General features: G+C 34.0%; 1 protein-coding gene across 1 annotated transcript in view; it reads left to right on the forward strand.

Moving 5' to 3' along the window:
• Positions 1 to 5,368, forward strand: part of LOC149781690 (actin-3-like) — a 30,979-nt gene extending 25,611 nt beyond the window's left edge. Inside the window, exons 7-8 of the mRNA XM_089935782.1 lie at positions 2,490 to 2,609; positions 4,720 to 5,368. Of these exons, the coding sequence (XP_089791908.1) occupies positions 2,490 to 2,609; positions 4,720 to 4,925 (326 nt within the window). The 3' untranslated portion in view covers positions 4,926 to 5,368. The remainder of the gene's footprint in view (positions 1 to 2,489; positions 2,610 to 4,719) is intronic.
• Positions 5,369 to 14,391: the final 9,023 nt, after the last annotated feature.

A 14,391-nucleotide genomic window follows, 5' to 3' on the forward strand; every position in this document is an offset into this window, starting at 1 on the left:
CATTTTATATCAGTAGAGACCTCATAAGCTCTGAGCAAATTGCAAATAATTGCACCTCAAGACCGTACTTTATCTTTCTTGTCTATTCGCGAGAGAGATTCATAAGTAAGGTTCTTCACAGAATAATAGAAACCACTAGCCAATTTCTGACGACTGCAGTTGTGAGATATTTGAATAGAACGTAACAGATACTTTATAAGTAAGCAATACATTTTAATGAGAGTTATAGGCCTCCAAGTAATATTCCTCAGAGAAGACACAAGGCTAGGTTTCAGAAAGTGAAGCTGCACAAGTACCAGTTTGCTTCATTGTGAAAAATGGGGTCATTATGAGAAAATGTAGACCACCTGATGTACCTGTTGGTGATGAGTGGTCAGTGAGCAATCAAGCTGATCAATTAGGTCTCAATAAGACTTATCACAAGATTCTGAATCTTTTTAATGGCATAAAATTAAAGTGAAGTTCATAAGTACTGTAGATCTGGTCACACCTGTCAAATGGTAGGAAATCTCAACCAGAACATGCCTATGGCACATCACTCATCTGCAACCTATTCTTCAATTGACCATTTGACAAACCGTTTAGCCGATAAATGGTAAACTGTCGGTTCCTTACTTAATACAAAATCAAGCAACCAATAGTTGTTGACCATAATGTGTGCGCCCACAAAATTTCCATAGGCTATTCCTGTGAAGACTATTAAAGCGAAAACTGTTCTAAAAGTTTTGGCAGTGTTTTCAAGGGTAAAATGATAATATTTTCAAACAACTTGTGCATGAATTAGAAATCCAACAGTTTAATATTTCTCCCTATCACCCTGAAAGTCAGTAGCTTACCACAAGGCTCTTAGAAGACGCTCTCGCCTACCCAGGACACGTGCATACAATTATATTGAATCCAACCTATATAAAAAAGTGCGGCCGAGTCATACCAAAGACTTACAAAAATGGTACTAACAGCTGCCCCGCTTGGCGCTCAGCATTAAGAGGTTAGTGTCAGGATAATGTGACTGTGTGGGACATCATGCTACATGTCTGCGGCATGATGCCCCAGTGCTAGACATCACTATAAACTGTCACACTGCAGACATCGTAGAGTTTTTTCCCTTGTTGGTACTTGCTGAAGGAAAGACAATAAGACTGTCCTAGAACACGCTCATCAACCCAAGATACATGTATATAATTACAATAACTTAATAAAATATTCAAGTTTTGGTGCATTCTCTCTCTCTCTCTCTCTCTCTCTCTCTCTCTCTCTGTGTGTGTCTCTCTCTCTCTGATCAATGATAATTCTGACGTAACTACTTTTATATGATAAAGTGCAGCACACAGTAAGTTGGAATCATGAGTAGCTATATTAATATTTCTAAACTTATTTTAAAGATGTTTTTACAAATCTTTAATGTGACAACGAGCCGCAGAAGGATTAGAATTTAAGAGTGCTATATGTATATGTTTTACATTCTTGAACCATTTTTTAAATTTTAATTGATTTGATAATGGTAAGAATTGCAAATAATAAAAGCAAGCTCTCCTGTAACATTATGTCTTTTATATCTGATTACTTACAATTTAGAGACAAAAGTTTTAAAGGCTGCAAAAAATACATTCAAAGGCTGAGGTTACGTATATTAACAATTCAAATTAAGTATTGGAAAACAATCGTACACTAAATCTAATACTTCTAACCATAAATACCATTCTTATCATGACATGAACATGATTTTCCATAATTTGATTATTTCGGCTTTTGCGACAAAATATGTTCCACAATGAAGATGATGGCAAGAATAAGAGAACCTTTAGGAACGCTTGTTTTTTAATGTCATTTTACCTATAAACGTTTTGGTGTTATTGATGTTTTGAACTATATTATTTACGTCAGAGCTTTTGTACAACAGAATCACAGGGAAAGATGGACATCTGTGATGTGCGTCAAAATTGGTGACGTACTGTACGATCTTTACAACCAGGGGTCGTCTAATAAAAGCTCGTTGAGAAGAGTACGGGGGAATGTATCATTGTCATTTCTGATCCGTACTTTTCTAAATTGAATAATGTTTCCAAAGTAAAGAGAGATATCACTAAGAATTAGATTTCTTAAAAGGTGAAAATAAATACTTAAAGTGCGTCAAAACTGGATTCAAGAAGATGGACCAACTTCCTGTGGTGTATGTGTTTTTATTTTCGTAAGGTGCTATAAGTCCCTTAGATCTGCGAGAAAGCAGATGGGTTTAGAGAACGAATAAAACTTTGTCGTTAACTTTCACCTAAAAAAAATGAAATGGAAAGAGTTACAATATGTATTTGAAAATGAAAAGTAACATATTGATACTGGCCTTATCGTGCCACACTACACATCAATCCATGCATCCGTTAATTAAATTGCACATAAGTGGGGAGGAAAATGTACAATTTTATGAACTAATAAACAAGGATCCACCTCATTTCTAGCATCACGTCATTCAACAACTACCTTCTTTATTTCAGGTAGGGAATTACGTGGAGCACACGAGCTCATTCACAGCTCTATTATGAAGTGTGGTATTGACATCAGAAGGGATCTCTATAGCAACATTGTATTGTCAGGGGGATCCACCATGATTCCTGGTATGTACCATAGCATCTATTTGGATTTCATTTTCTTTTGTAAAGAAAAATATGTTCTTTCTTTCTCTATACATACGTACATATATATATATATATATATATATATATATATATATATATATATATATATATATATATATAATGGATTGCTTATGTATGTTTGTGTATTTTGTCACTTAAACGTACTAGGATTAGTTCACATATGGAAACCATTTAACTAATTTAACTATCGATTTCATACAAACCTTTATTACCAAATCTTCTTGCACCTTTTTTAGACATCATAACATTTTAATTTGTGTGCTTGATTATTGTAAAAAACATACTAGGGTAAAGACTCCTGTCATTATAAAGTGCATATATTTGTATTGTTGGGTAAAGTTTCCTGTCGATATATATATATATATATATATATATATATATATATATATATATATATATTTGTATTCTTGGGTTAAGACTCCTGTCACAGTATTATATATATATATATATATATATATATATATATATATATATATATATATATATATATATATATATATATATATATATATTAATTTGTATTCTTGGGTAAAGACTACTGCTAATATAAAGTGTATATTATTATGACTTTATAACAAAGTAACAGAAAAGAGAGAAAGCCAGCCAGTTTTGTAACGAATATTTTTACCAATGAATGCGAAGTGAAAATGTTCATAAAAAAACTTTAAGGTATTGCAAAAACTAAATCCCGAAATAATCATAGAATTTTTTTACAAATGTCCCAAAGAGTAATGTACTGAATAGCTGGAGTGGTATTCCAAAATAGATATAACGCTGAACGTGTTGATGTGCCTTTGATGTCCTCAGTAGTAATCATGTTCCAACAGTCTTTTATTGAATCACAATAATAATTTCCAAGAATATAGCCTTATTTGAATTTCACTGAAAATCCAAGTCTCTATTGCCGAGAATATTATTTTACACGAGCACTTTGTATTTACAGGGAATAAATAATTTGAATAAATGAATTCAAGCCCAAATGAAATACTGGACAAAACAATAAGACTGATTTCTGCTTCAGATGTTATTGCAATATTGCATGAATGAATAATTTGTCAGTAAACAAACTTTTATACTCCTCTACCTGACCTAGGTCAGAATTAGAATTTTCTAAAAATAAAAAACCCCACCTTAGTACTGTACCTAATGGAAAATTTTATTCTAGAAAGTTCCAAATTTGCAAGATCTTAGTTATAATTAAAAGGTCTGTTACTGTAAAAAATAAAATAAAAAACATAGTAAACACAATGTCATTGACTCAGGTCAAGATAATAATCCTAATATGTATCCTTTAGTCAAGAAAGGTAAACAATGTTGTTTAAAAAACTGACTATTTTGGACAAGGTCAGCTACAAAAATACATTTTTACATACCGCACAGCATATCACGAAATAATAAAACCTGAATTACAAATAATGCAAATTAAATATACATAACAATGTTTTTGTATTCTTGTGTAAAGACTCCTGTCAGGATAAAATGTGTATATTTTTATTTATGGGTGAAGACTCCTGTCAGTATATAATATAAATCTGTGTAATCTTAGGGAGATATGTTAATGTATTACCTATTTCTTAAACATATAGATATTTTCACCTCATAGTGAATACTTGATACTTAGATTTCCAAAATGCAATGGAAAACAGGATTGAAAAAAGTTGGACCTAGAGATAATGGGAAGAATGGAGGCAATAAAATATACACATTGGAACTCTCCAAAATATGCAGTCTATAATAATATTAATATAAATAATATGCACTCTGGAAATCTATAAACGAATACACTGTCTAGAACAATGTTAATATCCAATATACACATTGGAACCCTAGGAAAAGTACATTGTCTAGAATATTATTTATATTCAATATACATATCGGAACTCTATAAAACAAATACACTGCCTAGAATAATAGTAAGTGCATTTTGAACACGAGTGAATGAAAAAGGATTCTGGATCAGTTAAAACATCTACATGTACTATAGGAAGTACGACCCTTCTGGAATTAGTGCTCTGCAATTATATATCATGTTATGATGAGATATGTAACCTTTAACTTCTTTTATCAGGTCTAGCTGACAGAATGCAAAAGGAGATGGCTGCAGTTGCACCAAGCCGAATGAAAGTCAAGACTATAGTGCCACCCAATCGACAATATTCCGTGTGGATAGGGGGTTCAATCCTGGCCTCGCTTTCGAATTATGCACAGATGTGGATTTCCAAGCAAGAATATAATGAGTACGGTCCAGACATTGTTCACAGGAAATGTTTTTAAGATGACTTTTGTACTTATTGATTATGAATATTATCAACAACCAACCATTTAAACAGATGTGTTATATCTTCTTGGAATTATGCCAGACATGAATTATGCCAGATGTGATATATCTGGAATTATGCCAGACGTGAGATATATATCTGGAATTATAACAAACATGATATATTTACCTGGACAAATTATGACAGATGTGATATATTTACCTGGAATTGCAAACAGTTGCCACTGTATGGGTATGATGTCTTATCATCCAAAGTATTATTTTTTACTGTACATAAAATGGTTTAATGCACCTTCTTCTAGATAGCTAGAAGCAGTGATGATTTTGTGGGCCTGGTGCGAAATAAAGACAATGGGCCCCCAAAATCTAATTTTTATTTCACTAAAGAAATTCTGTGAAATATTCATAGAATATTAAAGTTTTTTTTAAAAAAACTATGCTTTATTTATAATCTGTTTTAAACAAACTCCAAAAGTTTTGGATTATCCACATTTGCTCATGGGCCTGGTGTAACCACACCTTTCGCACCCTGCTAAGGCTGGTAGTGGTTAGAAGATAATACATCTGTCCTCAGTTTCTCTCTGATTAGAAAAACAAAATGGAAACTGTACACACTTTGGGTTAAACTATTAATGTATGACATATCTTACTAAATACTGCAAACTGTACACCATTTGGGTTAAAATATTAATGTATGACATATCCGACCAAATATTGCAAACTGTACACCATTTGGGTTAAAATATTAATGTATGACATATCCTACCAAATATTGATGAACTAAGGCTTATGATCAAAATGCATTCAACCTTGCTGGAACTGGACTGTGTGAAACGTTTCCCTATTGTAATGTACCTTACTGATATTTCCAGTAACATATTTTCATTGTATAGATGTGATCGATGTCAAAGCATAAGAGAAGGGGTTTATCATGTTTTAGACAACCTAAGCTATCGGAGAAGAACAGATTTTAAACTATCCACTGTGTAATCAATATGGGTCGAATTAACATTCTGTATTAGAGACTGTTATTATCTGCTCTGCTTATCAGCCTCCAAACTCTCTCTCTCTCTCTCTCTCTCACACACACAAACACACACACACACACATGAGTGTCATGTACCAATCAAGTTGAATGCAAGCTAGAGGCTGCTTTAGCTTTGAATAATGAAGACATTATCTTGGGTGACTGCAAAATTGATTTCACCTCCAATACTAACACTAGAGCAACAGGTAGATCTCCATTATTTCTCTGACATTTCCGCTATCAGAAATTTCAGAAAAAAAGCTCAGATCTACTTGTTGATATAATACTAACACTAAATGACTTCACGTGATATAACTGTACCATCTTACACAGGTATTCGATGTTCCAAAAAGAATAACCATCAGTTCTGTTGTCTTAAAAACATTTGCTGAATATGAATTTTTCTGAACTATATGAAGATCTAGCTCATTGAATTTGTAAAACAGACTGGGACTATTTGGTCTATCTGGAACCAGTTTTCTTACTATCCCAGACAAGCATGTTCCCACAGAAGTTCAAAGAAGTATACCTTTAAAACAAACACAATGGTATACTAAACAAATTGCAGTGACTCAGCTTAAATAAACGAAACTACAACCATAATTTAAGGAGTTTACCAGTTATCAAGCCGACAACGCCATTGGTCTGAGACTGTTAGGGCATCAATCTTGAATGCGGAAGATCGAAGGTTCAAAAAATGTCTGAGTTATACCAAAGACTTACAAAAATGGTACTAGCAGCTGCTTCATTTGGCACTCAGCATTAAGAGGTTCGTGTCATGACTGGTCAGCCTGGTGTCAGGATAATGTGACTGGGTGGGACACAATGCTACATGTCTGAGGCATGGTGCCCAAGTCCTAGACATCACTATAAACTACCACACTGCAGACATCATAGCAGTATAATTTATTAAAGCTACATTAACAATTCCAAATCTCTCTCTCTCTCTCTCTCTCTCTCTCTCTCTCTCTCACACACACACACACACACACACACACACAGAGTTAGCATTTATGGTGGAACAAGGCGAAATCCCTCACCATCAAACATAAACGTCCCTTTTTCAAGAAGTCATTGCTCCAAACTTTTTAACCATTGCCTATAACAGATCCATCTGAAATCGCTTGAAAGATTTAACCTCTACAAAAGCAGTACTTCTAAGTCAATGTGAAATTACAGGACATTCCACTAGTTACACCAATGATAATGATATTAAAAACCATCTGCACCTCCATCTTTTGCTATGTTCTCCAAAGGCTTGAGACGATTACTGTCCATGTTTTCTGATAAAACGAAACCAAGTGCAAAGTGCACAGCCCATGATCTGCCATCAACAAATTAGCCCGCATATCTGGATCTTTGCAGTTTGTTAAGAGTAACCTGTATAACAAATTACTTAGACCCTGCTTTGCAGGCGTATTAGGTGATGTCAGATCAGGATCTTTGTTGTTTATCTCAACTTGTAAGCTAGTACTTGAAAGTACTTTTACAACCCTAACATAAAAAAATCTACTGCCTTCATGAATGAAAGGGTACATGATCTTGCTGGTTTCACTATCCTGTAATTACATTACTGATACTGTTGATAGTAGGATTACATTAACAAATAGGAAAACCTCGATATAATTCAATCCAAAACTCTGAAAATGTTGGCTAAAATTTATTGAAAAAATGTATTAACTGTAGTATCACTTCCGCTAACTTAAATTAGGTATTCAAAAATTCATTAAGGAAACAAAAAAATGAGCCATCTAACTATCAAGCCATATATGTTATATCTCTACTTTGAAAATCTACTGAAAAGCATGTCAGGGAGCATCTTTCCAGGAAGCACAAGAAGAACAAACTTCTCCATATATCACATGTAAGGATATCAGATAGTAAGGATATCAGATAGTAAAGATATCAGATAGTAAGGATAGTAAGGATATCAGATAGAAAGGATATCTTCAGATAGTAAGGATATACTCAGATCCATCATAAATAATGAACTCCAGATTCTGAGATGAAGAACTAACCATTTGAAGAAAACAAAAACATTTATCCCATCTGCATCTATCTTTGGGAGTGCATGTGCAAGCATGCTTGAGTGTGTATAAGTGATTTTAATATAAAAATAACTTGTCAATACACTAAGGACCATGTGGCAGTTGGATTTATCAAGGCCAAATTTGTTACCCTCTTTATATTATTATTATCATTATTATTATTATTATTATTATTCGACTACACTCCTAATTTAGCATTTTAAAAAACGTCATCTACAAATGCTAAATTTAGTGCAAGAATGCTTGATTAATTGTGGTTTTATGGTGATACACCAGCACTATGAGGCTATTGAGTGCCATTGAAAGATCGCAAGATTAGTTACAAATGATAAAAAGATTATCATTTACCAGTGACAATAAAATCAAACAATAAATACAAAATGATGAGATGATGATGATGATGATATATGAATTTTCTCAGTTTCCCAATCAATGGTTAATGTCAATGGTGTATGTCAATGGTTAATGTCAATGGTGTGTGTCAGTGGTTAATGTCAATGGTGTGTGTCAATGGGTAATGTCAATGGTGTGTGCCAATGGGTAATGTCAATGGTGTGTGTCAATGGGTAATGTCAATGGTGTGTGCCAATGAGTAATGTCAATGGAGTGTGTCAATGGAAAATTAGATTTGTTTTTAAAAAAAGGTATTAAAGATGAACGACTACATATTTTATGCAAAAATGGTCCGTGATAGCAGTTATGTAAAAACATTATTAAATGATAGCATAAAAATTACAATTCAGAATCGATACTTATTTCCTTTAAAAAATGACTATATTTGGGACATGAGATACAACAGAGTGAAAAAACAAATATAATATTCAATCAGTATATTTATAAGCCAAAATGAGTGAACCACACTGAACTGGAACCAGTCTCTATATTTATAAACCAGAATTATTCAGTTAACTGCACTGAACTGGAATCAGTCAGTATATTTATAAACCAGAATGAGTGAACCACACAGAACTGGAAGCAATCAGTATATTTATAAACCAGAATGACTGAGTTAAATGCACTGAAATGGAATCAATCAGTATATTTATAAACCAGAATGATTGGTTGATAGCATAAAGGTTATATTTTAGAATAGCTATTTACTTCCCTTAAATAATGAATATATTTGGGATATGAGATAAAACACTGAGTGGAAAAACAAATACGATATTCAATCAGTATATTTTTAAACCAGAATGAATGAGTCAACCGCACTGAACTGGAACCAGTTGGCATATTTATAAGCCATGATGAGTAAGTGAACCACACAGAACTGGAACCATTCGGTATGTTTATAATACAGAATGGGTAAGTGAACAACACTGAACTTGAAGCAACCAGTTTATTTATAAACCAGAATGACTGCGTTAACTGCACTGAACTGGAAGCAATCGGTATATTTATAAACCAAAATGATTAATTGAACCACACTGAACTGGAAGAAATCGGTATATGTATAAACCAGAATTAATGAGTTAACTGAACTGGAAACAATCGGTATATTTATAAAAGAGAATGACTGAGTAAACCACATTTAACAGGAAGCAATCAGTACTTTTATAAACCAGGATGAGTTAGTGAACCACACAGAACTGGAACCATTCGGTATATTTAAAACAGAATGGGTAAGTGAACGACACTGCATTTGAAGCAATTGGTATATTTATAAAAGAGAATGATTGAGGTAACTGCACTGAACTGGAAGCAGTTATAAGGTACATTTTTAAACCAGAATCATTGTGTTAACTGCAGTGAACTGGAATCAATCAGTATATTTATAAACCAGAATGGGGAAATGAATCAGACAGATCTGGAAGCAATCGTTGTATTTATAAACCAGAATTGTAGAATTAAATGCACTGAACTGGAAGCAATCAGTATATTAATAAATCAGAATGAATAAGTGAATCACACAAAACCTGGAAGGAATCGGTACATTTATAAACCAGAATGATTGAGTTAACTGCACTGAAATGGAAACACTCGGTATACTTGTAAACCAGAATGAGCAAAAGACCCACACATAGCTGGACGCAATTGGTATATTTATAAACCAGAATAATTGAGTTAACTGCATGGAGGCAATCTGTATCTTTATAAACCAGAATGAGTAAGAGACGCACATAGAACTGGAAGCAATCGGAATATTAATCAAACAGAATGATTGAGTTAACTGCACTGAATTGGAAGCAATCTTTATATTTATAATCTAGAATAACGGAGTTAACTGCACTGAACTGGAAACAATTAGTATATACATAAACAAGAATGAGTAAGTGGAACCCACTGAACTGGAGGCAATCTTTAAATCTATAAACCAGAATGACTGAGTTAGCTGCGCTACACTGGAAGCAGTCGGTGTATCTATAAACCAAACTGATCAAGTTAACTGCACATAACTGGAAGCAATCAGAATATTTGTAAACCAGAATGAATAAGTGAACCACACTGAACTGGAAGCAATCGGTATATGTATAAACCAGAATAACTGAGTTAACTGCATTGAACTGGAAGCAATCGGTATACTTATAAAACATAATGAGTTAGTGAACCAGACCGAACTGGAAGCAATTGGTATTATCATAAACCAAAATGACTGAGTTAACTGCACTGAACAGGAAGCAATCAGAATATTTATAAACCTTAATGAGTAAGAGACCCACACAGACCTGTAAGCATTCGGTATATTTATAAACCAGAATGATTGAGTTAACTGCACTAAACTGGAAGCAATCTTTATATTTAGAAACGAGAATGATTGTGTTAACTGAACTGAATTGGAAGTAATCAGTATATTTATGAAACAGACTGAATAAGTGAAACACACAAAACTGGAATTAATCTGAATATTTATAACTAATAATGAATAAGTAAACTACACTCTACTGGAAGCAATCTGTCTATTTATAAACCAGAATCAATGAGCTAACTGAACTAAACTGGAACCTATTAGTATAATTATAAACCAGAAAAATTAAGTGAACCAACCAGAACTGGAAGCATTTGGCATATTTATAAACTAGAATGATGATGTGAACCACACTGAACTGGAAGCAATAGGTATATTTATAAACCAGAATGACTGTGTTAACTGCACTGCTCTGGAGCAATCAGTATATTTATAAACCAGAATGAGGGAAATGAATCACACATAACTGGAATCATTGGTTGTATTTATAAACCAGAATGGCTGAGTTAGATGCACTGAAATGAAAGCAATGAGTATATTTTTTTAAAATCAGAATGAATAAGTGAACCACACAGAACTGAAAGCAATCGGTTCATTTATAAACAAGAATGAGTAAGTAAACAACACTGAAATGGAAGTAATCTGTATATTTATAAACCAGAATGACTGAGTTAAATGCACCGAAATGGAAACACCTGGTACACTTATAAACCAGAATGAGTGAGTGAGCCACACAGAACTGGAAGCAATCGGTATAATAAAAAACAGAAATATTGAGTTGAATGCACTGAGTTGGAAGCAATCTGTATATGTATAAACCAGAATGAGTGAGAGTCTCACATAGAACTGGAAGCAATATGTATATTTATAAACCATAATGGGTGTGTGATTTGCACTGAACTGGGAATAATCTGTATATTTATAAACAAGAATGATTGAGTTAATTGCATAGACCTGGAAAACATTTGTATAATATTAACCAGATTGATTGAATTAACTGCACTGAACTGAATGCAGTCTGTATCTGTATAAACCAGAACGAGCAACAGACCCACCCAGAACTGGAAGCAATCGGAATAATAATAAACCAAAAACAGTATGTGAACCACACTGAACTGGAAACAATCTGTATATTTATAAACCAGAATGAGTGAGTGAACTACACCTACTGGAAGCAATCAGTATAATTATAAACCAGAATGACTGAGTTAACTGCACTGAACTGGAAGCAATCTGTATATTTATAAACCAGAATGAGTAATAGACGCACACAGAACTGGAAGCAATCTGTATATTTATAAACCAAAATGGTGAGTTTAGTTCCACTGAACTGGAAACAATCTTTATATTTAGTAACGAGAATGATTGTGTTAACTGAACTGAATAGGAAGTAATCAATATATTTATGAACCAGAAGGAATAAGTGAAATACACAAAACTGGATGTAATCTGCATATTTATAACCAATAATGAGTAAGTGAACTACAATGTACTGGAAACAATCTTTATATTTATAAACCAGAATCAGTGAGTTAACAGAACTAAACTGGAACCTATTAGTATAATTATAACACAGAAATATTAAGTGAACCAACCAGAACTGGAAGCAATTGGCATATTTATAAACTAAAATGAGACAGTGAACCACACTTAATTCGAAGTAATAGGTATATTTATAAACCAGAATGAGTAAGTAAACCACACTGACCTGGAATCATTTGGTATATTTATAAACCAGAATTATATAATTAAAAGCACAGAACTGGAAGCAATCAGTATACATATAAACCAGAATTAGTATTTGAACCACACTGATTTGGAAGCAATCGGTATATTTATAAACGAGAGTGACTGAGTTAACTACACCGAACTGGAATGACTTGGTATATTTACAAACCAGACTGAGGGAACTGCACCGAACTGGAAGCATACAGAGTATTTATAAACCACAGTGAGTGAGTGACCCACACTGAACTGGAAGCGATCGGTATGTCTATAAACCAGAATAAGTGAGTGACTCGCTTAATTGGAAGCGATCGGTATATTTATAAACCAGACTGAATGAGTATACTGCATTGACAGTGAACCAATTGCTATATTTACAAGATTAAGACTGTTGCTTTAGACAATTATCAAAGATGACGAAGGAGTAACGATGTAACACATTATTATGGCATGTAACAAATTGTAATGGCATGTAACAAAGAGTAATAGCATGTAACAACGTGTAACGGTGTGGGAAGTTTGTTATGTGAAAAGTATGAAACTGTAGAGCTGAACTGATACAAGCTTGGGGGTTGCATCTTAAATCTTTAACAACCTCTGAATAGTTTTCATAAGGACTCAATAAATTTAATTCATGAATAATTCAATTATGGCTGAATTACATTTTTTGGCTGCAATGGGCACTAAAAATTATTCTTTCTCCCGAACTTGTAAATTTTCCAGAAGTGAAGTAACTTTCCGGTTCAGTTGAGTCCCGAGTCTCTAAGAGGGGCGACGGAAGTGAGACTAGCAGAGCAGCCAGAGTCGACAAGCCTAGTCGGTGGAGAGAGTCGAAGAGGAGGAAAGGAGTCGAGGAGGATAAAGTGGAGAAGGAGGAGGAGTATAGAAAAGTCGAGGTGGAGATGGAATTTGGAGGAAGAGGAGAAGGAATTGGAGGAATAGGAGGGAAGAATACACAGATGAATAGAATACAAGGACAGGTGGGAAGCTATCTCACACTAGTAATCAAACGGTACAATATGGTATTGCAGAGGCGAGCGGAAGGAGAGTACTTGGGAAATTTGAAGCACGTGATTACCGAATTATTATTAAATTGTTATTCTTTGAACTTCACTTTTCTGTATATTCACTCATTTAACCGTCGGCATTGCTGACTGGGGGCTCGGAGCTTTACATCTATCTTTCACTAATTTAACTTCTAACCAAAATCGAGTTTGGGTGGGACTTGTATACTAATTCAAATACAATATCGGGAGCACCCATCCCCAACCATAACATACCTACCACAGTGTCGGCATAACAATCCGTCACGCAACAATGCTCTTCTTTCTCAAATTTGTACATTGTTTTGATCAGTCAGTATAAATTAGATAGTCAATGTTTGGTCACAATTCAAGCATAATCAAGGACATGAAAATGGATTTCGAAACCCAAGGCCATATCTGATCTCCAAAGCCTGAAAGCATGGAATATGAGATAAAAAATATATTTAGTCTATGAACCAGTTTGTTTCAGGTGTTAAGCTGATATTGCTTTGCAGTCAAAATGACATTAGTTAATTGATAACGATGGCCATATGCCCATAATACTAAAGCTATGTGACAGTGGCAATACAGACCATAAGCCCATATTACTAAAGCTGCATGACAGTGATAATGTACGCCAAATGCACATAATACTAATGCTACATGATGCCGGCAATGTTGGCCATATGGCCATAATACTAAAGCTATGTGACAGTGGCAATACAGGCCATAAGCCCATATTACTAAAGCTGCATGACAGTGATATGTACGCCAAATGCCCATAATACTAATGATACATGAAAGGGGCAATGTAAGCATTGTTCTCATATAACTAAAGCTACTTGATGGTGATGGTGTAGGTCACACACTCATGATGCTACAGTAACATGACAGTGGCATTGTAATTCATAGGTTGCTAATACCACAGCTGCACGAAATTGTCAGTGTAAT

This window comes from Sinohyriopsis cumingii, chromosome 15 (genome assembly GCF_028554795.1).
Source record: "Sinohyriopsis cumingii isolate HCF-2022 chromosome 15, ASM2855479v2, whole genome shotgun sequence".
In the NCBI taxonomy this organism is placed as follows: domain Eukaryota; kingdom Metazoa; phylum Mollusca; class Bivalvia; order Unionida; family Unionidae; genus Sinohyriopsis; species Sinohyriopsis cumingii.